The 26,282-nt window shown below is 52.4% G+C and overlaps 1 protein-coding gene across 1 annotated transcript; it reads left to right on the top strand.

Moving 5' to 3' along the window:
• The first annotated feature begins 3,035 nt into the window (after positions 1–3,035).
• CDHR1 (cadherin related family member 1) lies at positions 3,036–25,963 on the top strand. The gene is made up of 17 exons (XM_081573726.1): positions 3,036–3,090; positions 3,621–3,716; positions 4,489–4,634; positions 5,416–5,466; positions 6,632–6,721; positions 8,083–8,169; positions 9,724–9,840; positions 10,891–11,034; positions 12,764–12,842; positions 14,106–14,206; positions 17,040–17,243; positions 17,870–18,022; positions 19,686–19,850; positions 20,272–20,339; positions 20,879–21,107; positions 22,695–22,952; positions 23,545–25,963. The coding sequence occupies exons 1-17, from the start codon at positions 3,036–3,038 to the stop codon at positions 24,103–24,105; spliced, it is 2,604 nt and encodes an 867-aa protein (XP_081429852.1). The 3' UTR covers positions 24,106–25,963.
• The last annotated feature ends 319 nt before the right edge of the window (positions 25,964–26,282 follow it).

The following is a 26,282-nucleotide window of genomic DNA, read 5'->3' as shown; positions in this document are numbered from 1 at the left end:
TGTGAGCCTGGGCAAGTGACTTACCCTCTCTGTGCTTTAACTTCTTCCATTTAAAAGCAGGGACACTCATACTACACACACACACAGCATGTGGAGTATTCCTCTATCCCTCTCTAGTACAAGTCTGTTGACTGGCATTGTCCCAGCATTTTGTAACACAAAAGTTGCAGAATGTCTGTGCAATTTAAAGTGCATCTTTTCAGCAGACTCACAGATATAGAGAATAAATTAGTAGTTACCAGTGGGGAAAGAGGAGGGGGTAGGCAATGTAGCATCAGGAAATTAAGAGGTATAAACTATTACATATAAAATAAGCTACAAGGATATATTGTACAACACAAGGAAAATAGCCAATATTTTCTAATAACTATAAATAACTTTAAAAATTGTGACTCACTATATTGTACACCTATCAGTTCAGTTCAGTCAGTTGTGTCGGACTCTTTGCAACCCCATGAACTGCAGCACGCCAGACTTCCCTGTCCATTGCCAATTCCCGGAGTTTATTCAAACTCATGTCCATCCAGTCAGTGATGCCATCCAACCATCTCATCCTCTGTTGTACCCTTCTCCTGCCTTCAATCTTTCCCAGCATCAGGGTCTTTTCAAATGAGTCAGTTCTTCGCATCAGGTGGCCAAAGTATTGGAGTTTCAGCTTTAGCATCAGTCCTTCCAATGAATATTCAGGACTGATTTCCTTTAGGATGGACTGGTTGGATCTCCTTGCAGTCCAAGGGACTCTCAAGAGTCTTCTCCACACAGTTCAAAAGCATCAATTCTTTGGCACTCAGCTTTCTTTATAGTCCAATTCTTATATCCAAACATGACTACTGGAAAAACCACAGCTTTGACTAGATGGACCTTTGTTGGCAAAGTAATGTCTCTGCTTTTTATATCCTGTCTAGGTTTGTCTTAGCTTCTCTTCCAAGGAGCAAGCGTCTTTTAATTTCATGGCTGCAGTCACCATCTGCAGTGATTTTAGAGGCCAAAAAAATAAAGTTAGCCACTGTTTCCACTGTTTCCCCATCTATTTCCCATGAAGTGATGGGACCAGATGCCATGATCTTAGCTTTCTGAATGTTGAGTTTTAAGCCAACTTTTTCACTCTCCTCTTTCACTTTCATCAAGTGGGTCTTTAGTTCTTCTTCACTTTCTGCCATAAGGGTCGTGTCATCTCATATCTGAGGTTATTGAAATTTCTCCCAGCAATCTTGATTCCAGCTTGTGCTTCTTCCAGCCCAGCATTTCTCATGATGTACTCTGCATATAAGTTAAATAAGCAGGGTAACAATATACAGCCTTGAAGTACTCCTTTCCCTATTTGGAGCCAGTACACCTATACCTTATATAATATTATATATCAACTATATGTCAATAAAATAAAAATAACTGTTATAACTTTTCAAAAAATAAATAAAGTGCATCTTTCCAGCCAAAGGGCCAAGCTTGAAGGGGTTGAACAAAACCTTTCGGTTTTGGTTAATGGGGCCTAAAAATTGCCCAACACTCTAGGACTGCTCATTAACCTTTTCCTTGGCCTGAATCCCTAACTCTTGCTAACAGTAGGTGGAGGAGGGCTGCTACAGGGGGATGGAGGAGGGATGGTCTGCTCCTGTGAAGGCCCTCAAGGAAGAACTGTTGAGACCCCAGCCAGGAGGCCTTACCAGCGAGGACACAAAGTGGTCTCTTCTGTCTGTGGACACACCCCTCCAAGGGCATCCTGGAGAGTGACCAAGCCTGGGACTGAAGTGTCCGCCCTGCATACCCTGTGAATGTAAGGGAAACAGGCTGCTTCTTCAACCAGAGTCTACTGTCAGAGCAAGAAAAAAAGTGTCCATCCCAAGGAAACTTATCAGCAACCAGGAAGGCTCCTGAGAGTGTTTCTCCCAGTCGTCAGCATCCAGGGCCCCCACAGCAGTGCCTTGCTTTGCCCAAACATCTTCCAGGGACAGAGAGCTCACCCCTCCTGGGACAGTCCACACCTGTGCTGGCCAACTCTGTTAGCAAGTCTGTCCCAGAGTGGGGTTCCAACCTGCCTTCAAACAGTTCACCCCTCCTTGCAAGGCTTTCCTGGCTTTGCTGCTTCTGCTATGACTGAGCACAGGGGATGGGGAGGGAGGCTAGACTGTTGCCTGGCAATATCTGCCTCCCAGCTTAGTAGAGATTTGAAGGCCCTCTCTGCCGTCCACCACACATGCGGACCCCTGCTAGTGACCAGACCAGTAATCAGACCCTCGGGAGAGCTGGCCTGGCTTGGGGGGCAGAACAGGAATGGGTTGAGATCTCAGAGAGGTGGTCCTGATAACCCCTCACCATCTCCCCCCTTTTCCTACCACAACCCTCCTCTTTGTCTTTTAATCTCCTCCCCCTTCCCCACCCAAGACTTCAGAGACACATCCTTGGAATCTATTTGGGTTTTTAAGGCCATGCCCTTCACAAGTCCATGCACCCCTTTGTCTCCCCTGCTCTCATTTCTTTTAGAGTCTAGCGGGCAGCATCCTTCCATGCTGAGGGTGGGCTATTTCCCTGCCATTGTTTGACAGTCGGGCTCCAAGAAAATGACAAACTCCCTGAAAGTCACAGAGGAAGTTCATAAAAAAGGAAAACTCCAGTGGAGCTCGGCCCTGCCAGGACTTGGCGACCCAGGAAAAAGCCCCCCGTTTTCCACTGCCCTGCGGTCCTGGGGTCCCCTCGGCTCCCGCGCTGCAGACGTGGGGACAGAGGTAGCAATAGCAGAGAGGAGCACTCCCCCCCCCTTCCCCGTTTGCCGTCCCCCTACCCTCGCCCCCTGCTGGGAGCCGGTTCCCCTCAGCTCTGCACCCACTAATTGGTCTCATTAGGAGGCGGGCGGGAGGCTCCAGCGGAGCGGATCCGAGCGGTGTCATCCGCTTAGCGCCCTCGCACTCCCGCCCGCGCCCCCTCCCGCCGCCGCCGCCCCCATCGTCAGCTCTGCACTCTTCGTGAGCCCAGGGCATGCTCCGCGCTCCGGAGCCCAGCCTCGGCTGCGGGGAGCCGCACCACCAGCCCGCAGAGACATGGGGCGCGGCCCGCCGGCCGTCCTGGCCCTGTGGATGCTGTTCCTCAGTCTGGGTGAGTGGCCGCAGGGTCCTGCGGGCCCCGATGGGGACGAAGAATGGGTGCCAGCTCCATCCGAGTGGATCCAGGGACAGTGCTGGACGGTTCGCTTCCAGAGCTGGGCTGGGGACGGGGGACGTGGACAGGGACTGGGCAGGGGGAACAGGGAACCCTCGCTGTTCTTTGCTTCTTCAGAAGCAGCTTTGGCGGCTGCACTGGGGGCTGTGGGAGGGTGTCCCCACTCCCCGTGTGACCTTGGCCAGGGCCCTGTCCCTCTCTTGGTCGCGGTTTCCCAGTCTACCCACCGATGAGGCTGAAATCGGCCGCTGCCTAGGTCCCAAGCACCCTAGATGGTGCGTGTTCCTGACAAGTCCAGCCCAGTCCGAGCCCACGGGAAGCGGTAGCCGCGGGACCTAGTGGGTGCGCTGGGATCGGGGAGCGGAGTACCCGCCTGCCCGCTTGTGGGGCCAGACAGCGGGATTACGCGGGTGCGAAGCTGTCCCTCCGCGTTTCCAGCTGTCCTCTGTTCTGTGTTCTCTCCCTAGCTCAGGCCAACTTCGCCCCCCACTTCTTCGACAACGGGGCGGGCAGCACCAACGGAAACATGGCCCTGTTCAGCCTCCCGGAGGACACCCCGGTGGGTGAGTAGCCCGGCGCCTGCCCCGCATAGTCTCCCAGAGGAGCGGCCCACGTTCCCCTGGACACAGGGACCGAACCCGTGACTCCTCCGAACCTATCGAGAGGCCAAGCCCCAGGCGGCAGGCGTTCCCGCGGCGCCCTGTTTGCGCTCTGAATCCCCCAGGGCTGTAGCGGGAAAGGTCTCCACGCGGAGACCCGAGCCCGGGCAGTTCTAGAGATCCAGCCGCAAGCCCAGAGACACGACCAGCCCCAAGAGGCAGGAGGAGGTCCCCAGATCCGGGGCTCCCGACCCTCGGTATTTATGACCTTGAGCAAAGCACTTACTCCCAGAGCCCTAGGGCTCTAGGCTTTCAAATGGCCCAAGAACAATGAATTCACTGGGATCTGCAGAGATGGGGGAGGAGGAGGGAGATTCGCACTTCGTCTCCTTCACTGGATGGGCAGAACCCTGAGAATAAGGACAAGGGCCGCGAAAAAGGAGCACCTGCTGAGAATTCTCTGAAGAACTAGTCCTAGCATGTGGAGCAGTGCTGCAGCTGGCTCTCCCCTCTACCTTAATGACTCCTCCCTTTTCCTTCCTCCCCCATCTCCAGTCTTGACTCCAGGCAGAGACCCTAGAGTTAAACCCAGCAGCCCTGAACCCCTCTGTAATCTATATTCTAGATTACAACCTGTAAAGTGGTGGATACTAACTGCTAACTCATAGTCGCGAAGAATAAAGAGGAAGAGAGGGAAGTAGCCAGTGCTCAGCGTGTCCCCTCTGTCTTCTTCCAGGCTCTCATGTGTACACCCTGAATGGAACAGACCCCGAGGGAGACCCTGTCTCCTACCACATCAGCTTTAACCCTAGCGCTAGAAGAGTCTTTTCAGTTGACGCCAATTTGGGAAACGTCACCCTGATTGAAGAGTTGGACAGAGAGGTATGGGAACCTGGGAGGAGCATTGCCTGCCAGGTGTGCAGACGGACCTCTGTGGGCTGGAAGTTTCCCTCAAGAGCACCCTTGGAGAGGTCTCATAAGCCACAGAAAATTCAGCCAGCAGATCAGGGCTGGAAAGACTGGTTTTAAGGGCAGGTCTGACTTGGGTAAAACTACATCCCTCTGTGCCCTCTGTGACAGGCTGTGTTTCCCTTGTGAGACCCCATACCAGGCTGGTGAACCAGCTACCCGGACCCCAGCTGTGGGGTGCTGCCAGCAGACTCCACCAGCCCAGAGAAAGGAAACGGTGGGTCTCAGATGCAGCTGTGGGGACACAGCAAAGGAGGTGTGACTGTGCTGCCCCTGCCTGTCAACCCAGGGGAGGACCGAGGGACCTTGACACCCTTCCTCACTGAGGTCCCACCATGTCCTGGAGAGGGTTTGAGACACCACAGACCTGGATCTCTGAGGAACCGTAGGGAGAAAGGGAAATTTTTTAAAAGGATGAAAAACCTCTTCCTGCGTCCTCCAGCACACCAGTTAGCATCTCTCCTCATTCTAGCAGGAGGGTGCATATTCTGTTGGCACCCAAGCCCTCTGAGTTTATGAGAACTCCTGATGGGTTCAACCCCAAACCAGGTCTCAAGCATGAGCGTGGCCAGAGGTAGCGGAGGAAGGTTTTGGCCACCCTGCCCTGTTCCAGGGCCCCTCTGATGTGTCCAGCTTCAAGGGTCCTCAGGGCACTCCGACTCCCAGACCCTCACTCTGCCCTTGTGCTTCACAGAGGGAAGATGAGATTGAAGCCATTATCAGCATTTCCGATGGGCTGAACCTGGTGAGTGCACACTGCAGCCAGCGCCCCCAGCCTCTCCCTGGGTCTGAGCACTATTCCCTCCCCCAGGGGCTGGGGGTGGGGGCTCCCAGCTGAAGTCCAACAAGTTCGGCCCCAGTGAGCTCATAGGAGAGAGGGGACAGAAGGGAGAGAGCGGGAAGAGACAAGACCTGTCCGCTGCCCTTCTGACGGAGCACCCCCACATTGCTCAAGCAGCATCTCCTCGATCCCGCCCTCCCCTCCCTCTCCTCCGACCTGGCTCTTGGCTCCAGCCTCATCACACAAGCTGAATACCTGGGCACGCATCCCTGCTCTCTCGCCTCTTCCTACACAGCCTCCACTTTCACCAATCCCTCTTCAGTGCGTCTCAGATAATCCCAGGGGCTCCCCTCCCTCCAAGGCTCCCAGACCCCAATCTGGAGCTATCACTGTGCAACACAATCCTGCCTGGCCACAGTCCCCCAGCTCAGAAGATGCTACCAGCTGCTCCCCACTACCCTCAGGATGGAATCTTAGTTTCAGACTGGCATTCAGAACACCCTCAGCCTCACCCACCTTCTCTCCCACATTCACCCTACTAGCTATCTAGCCCTAAATCTGCTTCCATTCTGTTCTCTGAACTCACCAGGCCTTTTACTTTGCCTTTGCCCGTGCTGCTGCTTCTTCCGGACATACCTTCCACACCCTTTTCCCTCTCACCCGACAAATGGCTTACTTCCCAGGCCTTCCTGGTGTCCTCCACCAGGCTGGGTCAGATGCCTCTCCTCCGGGCCTCTGGATGCAGCCACCTAGACTGGTGCCTTTACCTAGTTGGGGTGCACAGTGCCCCCAGAGTCGTGCAGTGCAAGCCCTTGCCCTCAGCACCCAGCATGTTGCTGTTGTCAGGCTGAATGATAACATACTTGTACATGCTGACCTTTGCCCACCACTCCACCCTGCAAAGTTCACACCATCAGACAGAACACAGGGCTTGGCATCAAGTAGTTGCTTAATAATAATATGTGCTTCATGAATGACCAAAAGAGGGAAGGAAGAAGGGAGGAAGGGAAGGAAGGAGGGAAGGGGAGAAGGGGGCAGAAGACTACACCTGGGGTGTTAGAGGACATTGTTCGTTTATCACCCAGAAGGTCTCACTGTCCCAACTCCTGTCCCCTTTGCCTCTTTTCAGGTGGCAGAAAAAGTCATAATCCTAGTTACTGATGCCAATGATGAGGCGCCCAGGTTTATCCAGGAGCCCTACATTGTCCAGGTTCCCGAGGTGAGCGAGGGGCCCCCAAGCATTGTTGATGCACTCCCATCCAGACCTGTGGCCTGTCCTCTGGACTGACCTGTGACCTGGCCAAGGGCGACTGGGCACTGGAGTGAAGAGCCCCCTCCATCACTCACTAACCTCTGGAGAACCCTCCCCTCTGTGTCCTCCCCCCCACCTCCATTTCCATCCCCTCATACATTCATTATTATTCCAAAGGAATGTTTATTTACCATTTTCCATTAGAATTTTAGTGTACTCTTATCGTGGAAGTGTGAAATATACAGAAAAGTAGAATAAAGAGTTTAAAAAGCCACTCTTAATCCCTCCAGCTTGAGACAACATTGTTAAATTTGGGGATATTTCCTTCTCATCAGCTTTGTGATTATAGGTTCTTGTTTTCTGTTTGTTTTACATAGTTGTGACTACTAAACATATGCTTTCTGTAGTCTCTTTTTGACTGAAGTTATAACATAAGCGTGAAGTTGTAACCGTGAAGTTGGGGTAACTAACATTTTAATAGCTTCCCTTTAATAGCACATTCCAGCATTTACTGAACTGTTCCTTTATGTATGGATATTAAAGGTGCTTTAAATTGTTGTCATCGTAAGAAACATCAAACTCTGAACTTAAAAGTTCCTTTTCTCTAATGGGAATGATTTGAAATTTGCTAGGTCAAAGCATGGGTACATGTGAGGCGTTGTCAAATTGATTTTCCAGAATGGCACCTGTTTGCCTTTACCCTGGAATGTGGGAAAGGATATGTCTCCTGGTTCCGGGCCCACACTGGGGATTCTTGCAGTTTTGCTGCTAAGTGCTGCTAAGTCGCTTCAGTCGTGTCTGACTCTGTGCGACTCGATAGACGGCAGCCCACTAGGCTCCACTGTCCCTGGGATTCTCCAGGCAAGAACACTGGAGTGGGTTGCCATTTTCTTCTCCAATGCATGACAGTGAAATTAAATGTCTGCTAATTCAGTAGGAGAAAGCTATTCTTTTTGGCTCTAAGCTGCACATGTGTGATCCCTGGTGATACTAAATATGCCCTTGTTTATTAACTGTTTCCAATCATTTCATATTTAAACCCTTTGTTGGGAGCCCTAGATTTTTCTTTGCTCTTTCCCTGAAGCTGTTTTTAGAAGGAAGATGTCTGTTTGTTCCCCCTTTCCTCTCCCTTTCCTGATTCACTTTGACTACAGTGTCTCCTCTATCAAGGCCCCTCCTCCTGTTCATGCTCCCTGGGTCAATGACCACCTTTCACCTCTTTTTAGCCCTCACTCCCCTGACCCCACCTTTCCATGCCCCCACACCCCAGCTCCCTGAGCACCTGTCGCTGCTCCTGGGACTGACCCTCTGTGGCTGTGACCCCTCAGGACACACCTTCTGGGACCAGTATCGCCAGGGTCCATGCAGTCGACAAGGACACAGGTTCTGGAGGGAGCGTCACCTACTTCCTGAAGGTAAGGTGGGGCGCTCAGGAAATAACCAGGGGCCTGGGCTGGGGGGGATACCTGGATGGCCTCTACCTACCTCCCTAAGGCCCTCAGGTCAGTGCCTCAGCGATTCCCAGAGATTATCAGAGATGGTGCGTCCGATTCCAACGAGGTCTCAGTAAACTCAGATGTGGGACCAACAAGTGGGGACATGAGACTGGAATGAGCAGAAGCCATCTTCTGCTGACTGGCACATCCTGGCTCCCACTAAGTTGACCTGCCTACCTTTCCCCAGATTTCAGGACCCTCACCTCACCACCAGCCAATCCCTTCCCCAGGAGATGACCTGGGCATTTGGTATCCACACAGAATAAAAGAAACCTGTCTGGGCCTAGAATTGTCAAGAGGAAAAAGGGAAGGGGAGGCAGCTCTCAGGAGGAGCAGAGCTGTGACACCCCCTCCCCGCCCTTGTCCATTCAATCCACTCTGTTAAAGGCAGAGACCCCACCCCATATCTCCTGCCTCTCCTCCAGCTCCTCCAGAACATACTGCCCTCCCTCCCACGGCTGCTGTTTCCACAGCTCCTCCTCTTCTCTCCACATTTAATCTCTTGCTTTCACAATTTTCAAGGCAGTACAGTTCAATGGTTAGAAACCCTGGAAACACCCCTGGGCTCCACTGGTTCTAGAGAGATCCCACCACTTTCCCCGCACAGGGGTGCAACCGTTATGTGACTTTCCCTGCTCAGTTTTCTCATGCATCGAGTGGGAAAGATGAAAGCACATCCTCATTGGATTGTGAGGGTTGTATGTGTACGTGCTAAGTCGCTTCAGTTGTGTCCGACTCTGTGCAATCCCGTGGGCTGTAGCCCGCCAGGATCCTCTGTCCATGGGATTCCCCAGACAAGAATACTGGAGTGGGTTGCCATGCCCTCCTCCAGGGGATCTTCCTGAGCCAAGGATCGAACCTGTGTCTCTCATATCTCCTGCATTGGCAGGTGGATTTTTTAGCACTAGTGCCACCTGCGAAGCCCATTGTGAGGATTAAACCCATGAAAAGCTCCAGCAACAGCTCTTGACCCACAGTGACCCCTCTTCAAACCAAAGATCATCTCCTGTCCCCACCTGACCTCCCCCACTCCCACCCAGATGCGGCCCGACTGACCCACAGTCACTTAATGGTGGGGTTGGAAGACCCTGAAGGTTCTCTTTGTCTCCATGGCTTTCAGTCCACACCTCCTCTAGGTTAGAGCATGCTGCTGACATTTCCACCTAGGAACTCTGGGCCAGAGTTTAGCCCCGAGCTGGGCCCTGTTGTTTTCTCACTGAGGCCTAGAGAAAAGCTGAAGCCCTGCTGGAAGGGAACATCTTGATTGGATTGAGGGCCGGGGGAGCCCTGAACTGCAGGAAGGGGGACTCTGGAGACAGGAAAGCCTGAGTGCCCTGAAGTTGCACCTCAGCCCCTAGGTCGGAGTTCCTGTGACAAAGGATGGTGAAGACTCCCTTTCAGTAAGCAGAGCGGGTGTTTCTGGGGCCGGCCTGAGTCCCGCCCCAAGGCCCAGCCTGCCCCTCGCTCTTACAGAATCCGCACTCCTCCAAGTTCTCCATGGACCGCCACAGCGGTGTGCTGCGGCTCCAGGCCGGGGCCACCCTGGACTATGAGAAGGCCCGGGCCCACTTCGTCACTGTGGTTGCCAAGGTAACAGAGAGGGAGGAATGGGAGCATCCAAGCTGTCCTCAGCGTCCATCGGGGGAAGCTTCCCTTGGATGGGAGCAGTTAGGTTCTACGATGGAGGGGACAGAAGGCACCATGGGGGCGGGAATGGGGCTGCCGCAGCTCGGGATCTGTGTTGAGTGGACCCTGCCAGACACGGACATATTCTTCAAGGGTGCTGGTGTCTGTGGGCCAGAGAGGACATATTCCCTCCTGGGAGAGGGCGTCCGCCCCCTCAGGACTGACAGGCCAGCTTCCCCTCTGCAGGCCCAGGGTCCATGCCCTCACATCCCACACAGCCTGGCCTCTGGGCACCTCCGTTTCTCTGCCCAGGCTTTCCCATCCTGCCTCTTCCTCTCTGTGTGACCAGTTACCCACTCTGAGCCTTAGTTTCCTCATATTTCTAAAGTTTGTGGTGTAGGGTTTGCCTCTCAGCAAGTGCTCAAATGAAGTGACTGCTCTTGCCCTCGAGGGCAGGAAACCCCAGCCTTCCTTCTAAGCCCCCGGTTTTCTTTTCCAGGAAAGTCCCTGCTGGTCACATAGGCCACAGGGCACCCCCCTCAGTCTATGTCGGGAGGCCTGAGCCAACCCTGCCTGCCAGTTACCTCGTGAGGGCTGGCTTGGTGGGTGCACGCTTCCATGATGTACCCTCAGGTGTGGGTCCACCTCACATTCTTTGAAGAGTCTCAGGAGACTTTGTGGCTGGGCTCCTGGCTGGGAGGAGAGATTTTGGCTCTGACCCCCTCCTCCTCTGCTACTCTTCAGAGATGATTTCCCTGGAGAGAAACCTAACCTTCTTTCCAAAGGAACGCTTTTGAGCACCTACTGTGCACTGGCTGAAGACCTTCATGCATTATCTCATGTAATTTTCCTAATACCCGTAGGAGGGGGGAAATTATCTCTAAGTGGCATAGAAGCAAACAGAAACAGGGCAGGCAGCTGGCCTCAAGGCCAGTCAGTGGCAGGAGGCAGATTCCACAGGAGTCTGCTCGATTCTGGAGCCCAGTGTCTCTTCTCTCTCTGATTCTTCTGCAGGATGGCGGGGGAAAGCTGCGAGGGGCCGACGTGGTGCTCTCGGCCACCACCATGGTCACGGTCAATGTGGAGGATGTGCAGGACATGGCCCCTGTCTTCGTGGGCACGCCCTACTATGGCTATGTGTATGAGGACACACTTCCGGTGGGTGGCTGCACCCCTCAACCCATGTCACCTCCAGACACCTCCTGCCCTGTCCTTTGCGCTGCCCGAGGGTACTCCTGGTAGAGATGGTTAGGTCAGCCGGGGCTCGCTCGCCTCACATGGAGGCCAGTTTTGGATTCACTGACTCAGGCACACACGGGTCATTTTGCATTGGGAAGTAAAAGGGGGAAGAAGAAGCTGCTCATGTGTGGAGCACCTATTGGGTGCCAGGGCTGTGCCAGGCATGTCTTCACTCATCCACACTTACCCCAGCCTGGCTACAAGTGTTAGGCCTTCAAAAGGGCTGCGAAGAGAGGCTGGGAGGAGAGCTGATGGCTTGGTTTAGAGGGGGCCTTTCCTACACTTACAGGAGGTGAGGTGCCAAAATTTTGCTTCCTTTCCGCCAAGCCTGTAGCCTGAGGCCCCTCAGGCCAGTAGTTCCCCCACAGTCTGCTGCTGAATCACCATGACCCTTGTCAGACATCACACAGGCCCAGCACAAAGGCTGTCTTCAGCCTCTGCCCCCTTTTGGCCTCTCAATTTCCAGTCCTGGGCCTGGCATCCGAGGGCTGGCCTACCCTCCACCCAGGAGTCGGCACTATCCTTTACTAAGCCCAGTCCGTCTCCCCACCGCACCCTTTCCCCTTTGCCTGACATGTGCCCATGGGCATAATGCCCCTCGTCTTTCTCAACTCAGCCCAGGTGCCACTTTCCCCTCATGGTGCACCCATGTATTACTATGCCCCCCAACCAGACTATGAGCTCCCAGCCAGCAGGGGCCAGGCTGGAGTCAACCTTTACATGGCTGGCCACAGTTCCAGAACTCTCCGTGGAATGGAATTGCATTCTCTAGTCTCACTCCCCCAGTTTCTGATTATTACCAACTTTGTAAAGCAATGAAAACACTTGCTGAGCACCACTCATGTGCTAGGCCCAAGTTGAGAAACTACCTTTCCAGAAGTTGGCAGTTGAGTGGTGGAGATGGACAAAGAGTGAGGGAGAGAGAAAGGCCGGGCTTCCCCCATGGGGGCCATAGGGCAGAGCAAGGGGAGGCCCAGATGGTCCTGAGGAGCTAAGGGGGAAAGAGGTGCCGGGAATGGGGGGAGAGGACAGTCAGGAAGCAGCCATGAGGACGGACGGGTAGGCCTCTGGGGTGAAGGATCTGCATAGGGAGGTCAGGAGAGGGTGGCAGGCAGGGCTTGCGCAGGGCTTGTCAGTTGGGGCAGCTTCCCAAACCCTTTGAGCAGCCCCTGCAGCCACAGGACAAAATCCTAGTTCCTGGACTTTGTATTGGACCCCCTCTGTCTGGCCCCTCTCCCTCCTCTCCCTTCAGGCACCTTTGAAGGCCAAAGACAGATGAGGGAGCAGGTGTGAGGCTGGAGGGTAGGCAGGAGAGGCAAGGCTTGAGGGTGGTGTGTGGGGATGGAGGCACGTAAGAGGTGTGAAGAGGAGACCCGTGCAGGAGCCCTGAGTGTCCCTGTGCAGCTATGTGCCAACCCACGTGGGGTGCAAGCAGCAGGGCTCAGGCCGTCCCTCCAGCCCCGGGAGGCCAGTGGGCTGTGAGCTCCCTGTGGAGCAAGGATGGGGCCTCGCAGAGGCTTGACTCTCGGGTGGGGCGGCACCCCCCCTCTGTGATGGGGGCAGTATCTGGGGAAGGGAGAACCCCAGCACCCGCCCCCCCCCCGCCCCCTCCACATTGGCCTCAGGCAGCTGCTCCTGTTCCTCCCAGGGCTCAGAGGTCTTGATGGTGGTTGCCATGGATGGAGATCGGGGCAAACCCAACCGTGTTCTCTACAGTCTGGTGAATGGTGAGTCTGGTGCTCATTACTGGGCTGTAGGTACAAATCCCTGGGTGAGCAGAGTGAGATCCCCAGTTTCTCTGGGTCCCAGTTTCCTCACCTATAGGCCAGAAGTACAAGGTGCATGGAAAGAAAAGGCTGGGTCCCTCCAGGAGGTGGCACGTCTCCTTGAGCATCTGCTCTGGGCCCTGCTTGTCATTATGTCCAGTAACAGGGAGAGACGCATTGAGTGGGGAGGGGCAGTGGCGTTACTGAGAGCAGCACAGATGGTGTCAGTTCATGTTCCTACACGCTCGTGGGCATATGCTCATTGATAGGAAGGGGTGGCAAGCTTTCTTACACTCTTCAAATTGCTATGGTTTTTTCTCATTCCTTTAAATGTTTTGGCTTAGAGCATATAATTGAATTAAGTGAGTTAAATACAGTGATGATTCAGGGTGTCCCTAATACTCACTCAGTGTATGGATGAGAAAACTGAGGCTCAGAGAAGTGAAATCATCCCAAGTTCCCATTGGGTTTGAGTCTGCTGCCTCCTTCCACAATTGGGCAACAACTGAGCAGGAGGAGCCAGCTCAGGGAGGGCTCTTTAGCCCTCAATAGCTGGTCCCCTCCAGGGGCCACCACACCTGTTGCCTGGTCCCACACACATGCACACGTCTCCATGCTCTCACTCAGATACCATCACTTCCTCTGACCCTGTCCCTGGGACATGTCTGGTGCACACTCCCCTTCCAGCAGCTCACACACGTGCAAACGTGCCCACTGTCACAGACAGGCTTCTCTCCCAGACACGCAGACCCCTGACTGCCTTCCCTCCCCTCCACAGCTGCAAGCCTTCACACACCTACCAAGCACCCAGCACACCCCGTCTCCTCTCCCATCTTCTTGCCTCTCCCTCTACTCCTTCTCCTCCTCCAGTCTTTTTCTTCCTTCTTTCCATTATTTTGTCTCCTCCCTCCCCCTTTTCTTATCTCCCTCCCTTTGTACCTCTTTATTTCTTCTTTCTCTTTCCATCACACCTACGCACACACCACACATGCATGCATGAGAGAAGCAAAAATACTAGGGAACCTAGGAGCCGGAAAGTAGTGACTTGAAGTCCCAGCTCTGCACTCACTGTGTAACCTAAGACAAGTTACTGAGCCCCTCTGAGTTCAGCTTCCTCACTGGCAAGACCCAGGAGACTTGAATGAAATACCCTGTGAAGCTTGGCACAACTCCCCTGCGCCACCGTGTGGCCCTGTCCATAACTGCAGGGCACATCTCTCACAGGGAGTGATGGAGCCTTTGAAATTAATGAGACGTCTGGAGCCATCTCCGTGATGCAGAGCCCTTCCCAGCTCCGGAAAGAGGTGTATGAGCTGCATGTACAGGTACCTGCCTCGATCTTGGCCTTCTCCACCAAAGGTGATGAGACCCTAGCCGCCCCCCCTTACCCCTCAGGGCCCACAGTCAGGGGGAGGATCTAGGTGTAGGGAACACCTACAAGGGGTGGCACCTGGTGTGGGGAGCTGAGACAAGGCAGAGAAGGTAGGATGGGAGCAGCAATGCCTTGAACATGGGTAAGACCCGAGAAGCAGAGAGGTGTGGGGAGCATTGGTTGGTTGGGGCAGGTGGAGGCATTGAAAGCGAGAGAAGCCTAGTGAGCCAAGGCTGGGAGTGAAAGCACATGATATACCAGGGGGACAATGGGGAACAAGTGGGACTTGAGCCAAGAATCCACATCAGCCTGTAATGGAAAACGAGTTGGACCCCAAGTTGGGGAACAGAGGAGCAAAGGCTCTGAATACAAGGTATGGATTTTTCCTGCAACAGGGCCAGCTTTGTGGCCATGCGACCTGTGTGATTACATAGGGACCACAATTAGAAGCGTCCCGTGCTGGGCTTAATGCTTTGCTCTTGCTGTCTTGAAATTCTTAGCAATTTTCTAACAAGGGGCCAGCTATTTTCATTTTTCACTGAGCCTGCAAACTACGTAGCTAGTCCTGCCCAAGAGCAGTGAAGAGCCATGGAAAGGTTTTGAACAGGTTTGGAGTCTTGTAAAAACTCACTCTGACTGCTCACTAAACTAGAGGAATTCTCAGATTCAGAGAGCTTGGCAAACAAAGATTTCCAGGGCCCACTCCTGGGGATAGGAATATAGTGTGTCTGGGGGAAACCCAGGACTCTGCATGTTTCAAGCTCCCAGGTGATTCTGGCACTAGTCTCAGCCTGGCATCTGAAAACCCTGGTCCCAAATCAAGTTTGAAGGGAATCAGATGAGGGGCAGGGCAGCAGAGCCATCAGCCCAGGTTATAGATGGTGAGGGCCCATGGGGGTGAGGGGAGGTGGGATGGGAAAAATGGACAGGCTGCAAACTATGAAGGAGGCGGACACCACAGAACGTGGCTGTGAGGGGTCAGGGAGAGGAGAGGGAGGGAAGAAGCCAGTGTGGATTCACACCCTCAGAAACACAGGAGGGGAGGCAAGTTGAATAGGACAGGCATGATGCGTTTTGGTGCCTTGGGGACATTCAAGTTGAAACATCCAAACCTGAGTGTACAGGTTTAGGCTTCAGGGGAGACAACGTCCACATGCAGGTAGCTGTGAAAGGCTAGGAGGGAACGAGACCACTCAGAGGAGGGCTGGGGGACAGAGGAGCCACTAGCTGAGAGCACCACTGCTGGAGCATCCCGACTAAGAGGGGCGGAAGGGGAGGAGCAGGTGAAGGAGATCGGGGTCAACGCCAACCTGCAATGTGGAGTCACATTAGCTGAGGGGACAGAGCACTCTGGAGGGTGAGGGAGAGTGGCCGTGCCACACGCAGTGTGGGAATCGGCGTGAAGCGTCTGAGTTGGGGACAGGTCGACAGTTGAGTGGGAGGAAAGACAAGGAGGCAGAGAATATAAGTTCTAGAAAAGAAGAGTGGGGCTTCCCTGCTGGTCCAGTGGTTGGGACTCCACCCTTCGCGTGCAGGGGTCATGGGTTCCATCCCTGGTCAGGGAAGTTCTGAATGCCTTGGGATGTGGCCAAAAATAAATAAATAAATAAATCAAAAGTTTTAAAAATCAAAAAGAAGAGTTATGAAGCAGCTAGTGTATGACAGAGTGGAATCCAGGAGGGTAATTAGAGGACAGTAATTTGAAGACCAGAGCCTGCTTATAGGAAAGGGGGAGGAAGCCCTTCCAGGGCCTCACGTGATATTTGCCACATGTCCATGGGGTGCCTGTGGACACTCAGGCTGTATTAGTCATCCACTGCTGCATCACCACACCTGCCCTCCCTGCAGCCTCCCCCTGGCAAGGGGACACAAGAGCAGAATACGGCAAAGCTAGGGTTTGAACCTATGTCTGGCTACAAGAAGAGGGCGGTATGATGCAGTGGACAGAGCACTGACTAAAGAATCAGACACATCTTCCTTCTTCTAGTCCAACTGTGTGACCCCGGTGACCACCTCTCACCTCATCTGTAAAACAGGACTAGTAATAGCACTATACTAGTTTCCTAGGACTGTTGTAACATATTACCACAAACTTATTGTCTTAAAACAACACACATTTAAACATTGCAGTTGCTGTGGGCAGGAGTCTAGGGTCAGCTTAGCTGGGTCCTCAGTTTCAAGGTCTCTCACATGGCTGCCAACAGATACTCAGCCAAGACCGGGTTCTCATCTGAAGGCACAACTAGGAAGGATGAGCTTCTGGGCTTATATGGTTATTGGCGGGATTTACTTCCTCTCCGGCTGTTGGACTAAGAACCGCGGTTCCTCTCCAGCTGTTGACTGGAGATCACCATTAGTTCCTTGAAACATCAGAGAAGCTGTCAACAGAGCTGTCTGCTTTGCTAGAAGACAGAAGTTATGATCTAATCTAATCACAAAATGATATTTCATCACCTCTGCTATATTCTATCAATTTGAAGCAGGTCCCTAGGCCAAGCCACACTCAAAAAGAGGAGATTACAGGGACTTCCCTGCTGGTCCAGTGGCTAAGAGTCCATGCTCCCAATGCAGGGGGCCCAGGGTTCAATCGCTGGTCAGGGAACTAGATCCCACATGCATTGACTGTGGGGTACAACTGTGGGGTACAAGACCTGGTACAACCAAATAAATTTTCTTTTTTTAAGAAAAGAGATTACATAAGGGCATAGATACTAAGAAGCAGGGATCACTGGGGCCCTGTTGGAGTCAGCCTGCCACACAGCCATAGCCACCTGTCCCCCATCCAGGTGACTGAGGTCAGCTCTGCAGGGACTCTAGCCGCCCAGGCCATGGTGCCAGTCACCATCCGGATCGTGGACCTCAACAACCATCCACCAACTTTCTATGGGGAGAGTGGACCCCAGAACAGATTTGAGCTGTCCATGTATGAGCACCCGCCCCAGGGGGAGATCCTTCGGGGCCTCAAGATCACCGTCAATGACTCAGACCAGGTATGTAGTCCTGCCCTCCACCTGTCTTCCTGCAAACCGCTGAGGACCAAGGCCCAAAGCTGTCTGCCTGAGCCTTTCCTGCTGATGTCACTGGGGCTGGAGGGTCACAAAATGAGTGAGGCACGAGAGGGTAACCAAGAGAGAGAGGAAGGAAGGTAGATAATCAGAGACTAGCTGCATGGCCTAAAGACATTCACGATCAATTAAAAAGAAAAAGCCAGTTGGAAAAAAAACACCTCTGGAAATTTCCGGATAGCCTAGTGGTTAGGATTCCCGACTTTCAGTGCCATCGCCCAGGATTCAACCCCTGGCTGGGCGATGAAATCCTGCAAGCCATGCATGAGGCCTTAAAAACTGAAAAATAAAAGCACCTCTGTGTCTGACCCTCCAGACCCTGAATGTGTCCTGTTGCTTCCTGTGCCCAGCGCGGGGCTGGGCTTTCTCAGCTTGTTTTTTCCGCTTAGTCCTCATAGTTCACTCAACTTTTCTGATTCTTGATCACCTCTGCTAATAATACTTACCTCCCAGGGTCAAGGGCATGCGAAGTCTCCTTGCGCAGCACGACTCTGTAATGAGGTCCATTCTCATTCATCTTCCCTGTTTCTTCTCTCCAAACGGTTGCCCAGGGAGCCAATGCCAAGTTCAACCTGCAGCTGGTGGGACCCGGGGGCATCTTCCGAGTGGTTCCACAGACGGTCCTGAATGAAGCTCAAGTCACGATCATTGTGGAGAACTCAGCCGCCATTGACTTTGAAAAGTTCAAAGTGTTGACCTTTAAGGTAAGTGATGCTGCGCACTACCTTGAACAGGGGGAGGGGTGTCGCAGTAGTACATAGATTCATCCTTGAGCGGTCTCTTGTCACCCCCTACCCCTCCTAGCCCTACTCTTTTCCTCTGTTCCTCCTTCTGACTTGGGGAGCAGTGAGGAGAGGAGAAGTATGATACGAGAACTCTCCTCTACTCCACAGCCTCACTGAGCTCCAGTGTCTAACTACAACTCTCCCCAGGAATGCAAGGAGGAGGGTGGTCCAAAGAAAAACCACCCATGTAATGTGCCATGTGAATAGACTGAGAGAAAAAACACTTTGATCATCAGGAGAGATGTATTCTTGTTTGCACTCGACGTGCCAATTGTTCTGTTAAAAACTTTAGCAAAGGATGAGAAAAGTTCCTTTGTATTTGGAATTATTCAAAATGATAAACACATAAAAATAATGTATATTTACATAAATATGTAAATAAATATGGGGGTTGACCCAAAAGTTCATTTGGAATTTTCCATAAGATGTTGGATGTTGTGGAAAAATGCAAACAAACTTTTAGACCAACCCAATATTAATAAAAAGAAAAAATACTTTGCAGATATTAATTTAAATTGTTATAATTATTTATAATGAATTATATATGCATACATACTGACAGCTAGCATCATACTTAAAAGTGAAATTCTATACAACATTGTTAATCAACTATACTTCAATCAATCAACCAATGAAAGTGAAATTTTAAAAGCATTCTTTGAAGTCATGAACAAAACGTAGATACCTGCTCTTACCAATATTGTTTAACACTGTTCCTAGAATTAAACATTATTCCTAAATAAGAAAGGAAATAAAAGGTACAATCATTAGAAAGGAAGAGATAAAGTTATTATTTTTAGAAGATGTGATTGCTTGCTTAGAAAAATCTAAAAGAAATGATCAAAACGTTGTTAGATACTGCAAAGTTGCTAACATGATGGATTACAAAGTTAGTACACAAAATCTAATAATTTTCCTGCATACAAAAAAATAGCAATGAGTATAATGGAATTAGAGATCACTTTTATAATAACAACTAATAGATAAAATTCCTAAGAGTTACCATAACAAGATTGGAGCATATAAATAACAAAAAATGTACAAATTTAACAAAAAGATAAAAGAAGGTGAGAAATATAAAGACAAACCCTGTTCAAAAATGCAAATTCTCATCAGGTTAACAAAGAATCCAATGCCACTTCAATTAAGTCTTACCCAAAATTTCCTTAGGGGAGGATGTAGGGAACTTGACACAATTATATTGGCTTTTATCTGGAGAAACAAACCGATAATAGGGAATTTGGGAAAAAAAAGAGTATGAGGCAAGAATTTCCTCTAACGGATATTAAATTATATTATGAAGCAAAGTTGTTTTAAATTGGAAGCAAAAAAGAAAGTAATATGCAAACCAATGGAGCAAAAGAAACCGGTCCCAATGCAAATGCCAACTATAAGGAACCAGGCATTGTGGTCAGTTGCAAGGGGATGATTTGCCTTAGAGGTGCCCCCTTCAGGTGGCGGCAGGAATAGCTGGCTGGAGACAAGGCAGGTGGGTGCAGGGGTGATACTGAGACAGGATGTGACAGACTCTCTACAGAGCGACTGCCATCCAGACACATCTTCCTTTTCCTTCCTTCCCCAGCTCCTGGCCATTGAAGTGAACACCCCAGAGAAGTTCAGCTCCACGGCAGATGTCATGATCCAGCTCCTGGATACCAACGACAACGTCCCCAAGTTCACCTCCCACTACTACATTGCCAGGATCCCTGAGAATGCCCCTGGGGGCTCCAACGTGTTGGCTGTTACAGTGGGTTGGGGGCTGCCCTAGGGACTGGGGTTGGGGTTGGGAGCCCCACTGAAGGGGGGCCTTGTGAAGTCAGACAAACCTGGGCTCCTGTTTGAATCGATAAACCCACATTCACTGGCTGTGTCCTTGGACAACCTATGTGCCCTCTCTGAGCCTCAGTTTTCCTTCTGTACAATGGGCATAACAGCACCTCACAGCATGATAATGAGGACATGTAATGAGAAGTAGAAGGCTTTCCAGATCTGGTTCCTCCAACGCTTGAGACCTGAAGTGAAACTAGGGCTCCAGAGCAGGCCTCCAGCTCTCCCCAGCTGGGCAATCCTCCCACCCCAACCAAACCCTTGTGTGGCCATTGAAAGCAAGAGCTGCCAACGTGCCCCAACAAAGGGACTGGGGCCACTGGGAGCTTTCTCTCTTCCAGGCCGTGGATCCAGACACAGGTCCCTGGGGTGAAGTCAAATACTCCATTTATGGATCTGGGGCAGACCTGTGAGTAGATCCAGAAACCCAGTCAGGGCCTTGGGCAAGGGATTTGGGAGGCTGAGGGTGGAGGAGGATCTGTGCTGAAGGCAGGAGGAGCCTGGGCTGAACAGGACCTGGGCTGGGGAGGTGAGCCTGGGAGTCGGGAATGAAGGGCAGCTGTAGAGAGCCTGATGCAGAGGTGTAGGGACACACCTGATGAGGTGAGTCTGAGAGAAGTAAGGTCATCACCACAACCTGGAGCTGGGGCTCGTGGCCTCCGGGGCCAGGCAAGCAGTGCTGGGCTAGGGAGAGGCAGGTCATCGGAGGATAGGGAAGGGCTATGACTCAGGTGAAGTTCAACATTGATAGTAAGTAGATGAGTGGTCCTTCCTCTCTGAGTGAGACCGTGAGGATGTGGAGAGGAAAAGGCGAGATGCTCAGAGAAGCTGCCCAGTGCATCGCCGCTTCTTCTTGGAGGCGGCTCCTTACTGCAGGCACATGTGTGCACATGTGTGTACGTGTGCGTGCTTCTGCACACCCTTGCCTGCACTTTCTGTGCCCGGCAGCTTCCTGATCCACCCATCCTCTGGGATCATCTACACTCAGCCCTGGGCCAGCTTGGATGCTGAGGCCACTGCCAGGTACAACTTCTATGTGAAGGCGGAGGACATGGAGGGCAAGTACAGCCTGGCCGAGGTGTTCATCACGCTGCTGGATGTCAATGACCACTACCCTCAGTTTGGAAAGAGCGTTCAGGAGAAGACAATGGTGCTGGGGACCCCGGTGAAAATTGAGGTGAGCTTCAAAGGTATCCGAGCTGTCTTCATGGCTTGGTCACTGTGTACTTAGCCAACTCAAGGGCCCATGGAGCCTGTCCTCTCCCTGCCCTGCCCTAGTGGGCTTAGGTAGCTTCCTGCCTTAGTATCTCGGGCCCATTGCAGGAGCCAGCCACCCGTCCAGTATTGTCCGAGAGGATCTGTGGCCCTGATGCTGGCAGCTTGTGTGTGCTTCTGGCTAGAGCCCCCTGGGGACCCTCCCTTTAGGCTTTGCAGGAGTGACTGGCCTGGGGAAGCAGGGTCCCATGGCGTTTCCCCATGTGAGGATCCAACAGGCTAGAAGCCACGACTTAGCTCTGCAGGCGGCCCAGCGTCCAGCTGTTGTATCCAGGAGCTGCTAGCCAGATGCCCAGAATCTGGCTGGAGATGCTGCTGCCTGCCGGGCCCCTCCACCCTCTCACCACGGACTGAAGGCTGGCCTCGCCCCTCTGTGGGCACCAACCACATGACGATGACAGGCTCTGTGTGAGCCCCTGACTGGTCGTCCTGGACCTGGCACTTTTGGAGTCACTGTGGCTAACTCTTCCCTGCTCCCCCAAGCAGCCACCAGCAACCCCTACACCAGCAGCCTGGCTGGTGCCCCTGCAATGCCCACTCCCTTCCTCTCTGTCCTTGCTCTGCCCACCCCTGGTATGGCACTAGCCAGGTGTGAGCCTTGCGCCAGTGTCTAAATGTCCATCATTCTTAGACCAAAAAAAAGTTTTGTTCCTGCAGCTGCAAGTGGCGCTATGGCTTAAGAATTTCTTTTCAAATATCTTGGACTCCTGAAATAGGCAATGATTTTTAATATATTTTATATACCCCTAGTGGCTCAGATAGTAAAGAATTTGCCTGCAGTGGAGGAGATCTGGGTTTGATCCCTGGGTTAAGAAGATCCCCTGGAGAAGGGAATGGCACCCCACTCCACTATTCTTGCCTGGAGAATTCTATGGACAGAGGAGCCTGGCAGGCTACAGTCCATGGGACCGCAAAGAATGGACATGGATCACAAAGAATTGGACACGACTTAGAGATTAACACTTTCACTTTTCACTGTATACCCCCATCCCCACCTCTGCCCAGAATTAACCTCTGAGAAAGAAGATATTATTGTCACTTTACAGATTAAAAAATGGAGGCTCAGGCAGGTTGCATGTTTGATTGGCCTGAGTTCACACAGCTGTCTGCCTGCTTTCACAGCACTGCTTCTCCACTGCTCTGCCTTCCCAATATGGGAAAAGCATGAACCCCGAAACCCAACAGGCTTGACTCTGGACCCCAGCTCCCCTCCTACCTCTCCATCCTCAGGCAAGACACTCAGCCTCCAGACTCTTCGCTTCTTACCAGCACTGACTTGACTAGGCTTGTTCTGAGATTGACAGCATACGTAAATAGCCAAGCACAGACCTCGGCTCATTCAGTTCCTCTCTCCCAGCTCCATTCACTCAAAATAGGATTAGGACCATTTCCCATCAACCCAGCAAGTTACATATGACCTGTTGGTTTAGCCAGGGCACACAAATATGACCCTCAAAGTCCAGCTCCGCCTATCCCTCCCTGTACACAGGCCACAGACCAGGACGCAGAAGAGCCCAACAACCTGCTGGACTATTCCATCACCCACGCAGAGCCGGCCAACGTGTTCGACATTGACGCACACACGGGGGAGATCTGGCTCAAGAACTCCATCCGATCCCTGGATGCCCTGCACAACATCACACACAACAGGGACCGCACGTGGTCCCTAGAGGTGCAGGCCAGGGACCGTGGTTCCCCGTCCTTCAGCACCACGGCCTTGCTCAAGATTGACATTGTAGACACTGAGGTGAGTATGAAGCCCACGTGGAGGGTTGGTCAGAAGCCAGCTCAGGCCTCCCTGCAACATGGCCAGAGAAAGACCACCTTCCTCCAAAGACACCCACCCAGTGCTCACAGAGACTACCTGTGCCATCCAATGCACAGGATTTGACATCAGGTTGAAATACCAGTTTCAATACTTTGTAGTAGTGTGACTTTGCTAAGTCTTTCCCCTTCCTGTGAAATGGTACTCATGATGCCTCCTTCACATGCGTGTTGAAAGGCAGAAGTAAAATCATGTGTGGTTCTCAGTTCAGTGTCTGGCAGGAAGTCATCCCTTAAGAGGTTCCTGGTACACTTGGGCAGATATGACCCCCACCCCCACCCCCATCAAAGGAAAGCAGTGCCAGCTAATACAGGAGTTCTTCATCCAATCCAGCCTGCATTGTATTTTTTCTGTGTGTTTTTTTTTCTGGAATGAAGCCCATAGTTCTCATCAGATTCTCTAGGGGATGACTGACCCCAGAAAGCTTAAAAACCACCTGGCCTAAGGGAGCTCAGAGCCCCTGCTCTGTCCTCTGGGGACCAGGCAGGAGCGGCTGAATGCACGTCTCTTCCAGATGCTGTCCCGAAGCCCCATGGCTGCCTTCCTGATGCAGACCAAAGACAACCCCATGAAGGCTGTGGGCGTGCTGGCTGGCATCATGGCCATCATTGTGGCCATAACCGTCCTCATCTCCACCGCCACCTTCTGGCGCAACAAGAAGTCCAACAAGGTCCAGCCAGTGCGGCGAGTTCTCCGCAAGCGGCCCAGCCCTGCACCCCGCAGCATCCGCATCGAGTGGCTTAAGTTCCGAAGGACCAAGGCTGCTGACAAGTTTGTGCTCAAAGAGGCTCCTCCCAATGAGAACTGCAACAACAACAGCCGGGGAAGCACACACCCCCCTCAAGCCCCCGCTCCCCCTCCACCCCCCAGCACGGCACCCATCATGGGCCAGGCCCCCTGGACGGTGCCTACCATCTCTGGCTCGCTTGCCCCTCAGCAACCCCAACAACCATCACCAAAACCCAGGGCCGTGGCAAAACGCAAGGCCGTGGGAAGCCCCATCCAGTCAGCTCTGGTCTCTGAGCTCAGGCAAAAGTTCGAGAAGAAGAATGTACATAGCAAAGCTTACTTCTAGAGTGTGTCCTGTGGCCCTTCTCTCCCCACTCCAGTTGCCCTGATGCCTGGGCCACGCTCCTCAACTCTGCTCCTTAGGATCACCCCTGTTTTGTACAATGGTGTAACCCCCATAACCAGGGCTCTGGACAATGCCTTGGGGATTTATTCCTCTGGTTACGACTGTAATTGGGAAATACTTCCCCGTCACCCAGCTCCTCGGCACATGTGCAACACTCCCCGTGCAGCAGAGGCTGGGCAGTAACAAGAAGCCAGATTGATGTCTTCTACTCTCCAACTCCAGACCTCACAGTGTTGCTTGGGTCCTGCTGCGGCCCCAGCTTTCTTAGTTTGGGAGCAGAGCCCTGGCCACATGTGACAAGGTTGACTAGCACCTGGATCCTGAAGCCTCCAGCTAAGAGCAGGAGCAGAAAAAGGAGGTTCAGGGGCTGACTAAGGCTGAGAATCAGCGAACCTTGCAGGCGGTATGAAACCAAACGCAGCTAGAGAGGGCGAGGATGCACTGAAAACTCTTGCCGACTGTGGGCCTGTGCCTAAAAGCCATTGGAAGGTGGAGGATGGGATCTGGGCAGAGACTGTGAGCCCCTGCTGTGCCCACTCGGGACCAGGGACACAGAGGTATAAGATGGACTCTGTGAGAGTGAGAGCAGCTGCCCCAGCCAGGGCTGCCCTGGGCCCAGAGATGGCTGGGGCATGCTGGTTGCCCCAGAGACATCCGCAGGAGCAACAGGTACCCTTAGGAGCTGTCCCACAAGAAGTCCTTGAGGAGACCGAGCAGGGCTGAGATCTGGGGAGACTTCTGTTTTTATCCAGCTTTCTGCTCATGTGTGATAACCTTGGGAAAGCTCATCCTCTTTCTCATCGGGAAAATGAAGAAAGTGAAACAGCCTTATTCACAGGTCTGGGGTGAGGATCAAAACAAGTAGTAGTGATGAAGGCTTTAACCAAGTGCAAAACAGCACTAATAGGAAGTATTTTTCCCCTGGCCAGTTCTCCAGGGTGCAGCTCTTCCACCAAGTTATTAGGAGCCTCCCAGCTGTTCTGCCAAGCACCCCCAGGAGGCGCTGTGCTAGGGGTAGGGTGCTGCCACTGATCCAAGATGGCTGGAGCAGGACCATGGCATAGCTTCCCTTCCATGTCTCCTCCCCACCCCCACCTCCCCCCAACTACATCCCCCATGCAGCCCAAGCCAGCCATTGTCAGAAAGGACCAGAGCTGGGCCTCACAGCCAGCCGAAGCTCCATCTTGCCAAGATGACAAAAATGAGTTCCCAAGAAGGGGAGTGATCGCCAGAGGTCACAGCAGTTTGACGGCAGGAACCTGGTTTGAGGGCTCTGGGCTCTTTAGCATGTCTCTTTAGTCGGGCCACACCTCCTCGGCTTGTGACCACCGCCCCCAGCAGAGACGACTACGTGCAAGCTTCTATTAATGCAAAGAAGTTCCATCTGACTTTAAGGACACTTGCCAAGAAGAAATACAGATATGTACCTAGACAGAGAAACAGAACAGTTCTTTGCATTTCACTCCACTCACTAATAACCCCCTCTAGGATATGTCTGTGAATTTAACCACAGATTGTATGCATATGTGGTTTTCTTGATTTCTGAGTTGGTGTTTGGAGGTGTTACTCAGAGGTGCTGGTGTGCAGGCTCCTTGCTTGGGTTTCTGTGGTCCACAACCCAGGGTGTATTAACAGCTGGGCTCTAACAAATTAGGAGTCCAGGCTGAACAAATGGGTATGGGTTTCAAGACTAGGTTGGATCATGTTTGCCCTTCACAGGGAATGCAGCATCCTTACAACTTGCATGCAGTCAACCTTTTTTGTAAATGATCAATAAAATCTGTTAACCAAAAGCCAACCTGACCTTCAGCTCCCTGCCTTCTTAAAAAAAATTCTGCCACTCTTGCAGCATGCAGGATTTTAGTTTCCCAACCAGAGATCAAACTTGTGCCCCCTGCATGAGAGCACAGAGGCTCTAGGCTTAAACACTAGACCACCAGGGAAGTCCCTCTGGATCCCTGCTCAACATCACTGTTAGCTGACTTGTAGAGGCCAATCTTCCTGACAGCCAAGATCAGCCTGCCGCCTGGTTCGTTTAACGGATCCATCCCCCAACCCCCAGATCTGACTGTGGGAGGCTGCAAAAGTTTGTCCAAATTATCGTGCATACATCTCCA

The sequence above is a fragment of the Giraffa tippelskirchi genome, chromosome 2 (assembly GCF_054371585.1).
Source record: "Giraffa tippelskirchi isolate mGirTip1 chromosome 2, T2T-mGirTip1v1.2.pri, whole genome shotgun sequence".
NCBI classification, from domain to species: domain Eukaryota; kingdom Metazoa; phylum Chordata; class Mammalia; order Artiodactyla; family Giraffidae; genus Giraffa; species Giraffa tippelskirchi.
This window is presented reverse-complemented; position numbering and strand designations above follow the sequence as displayed.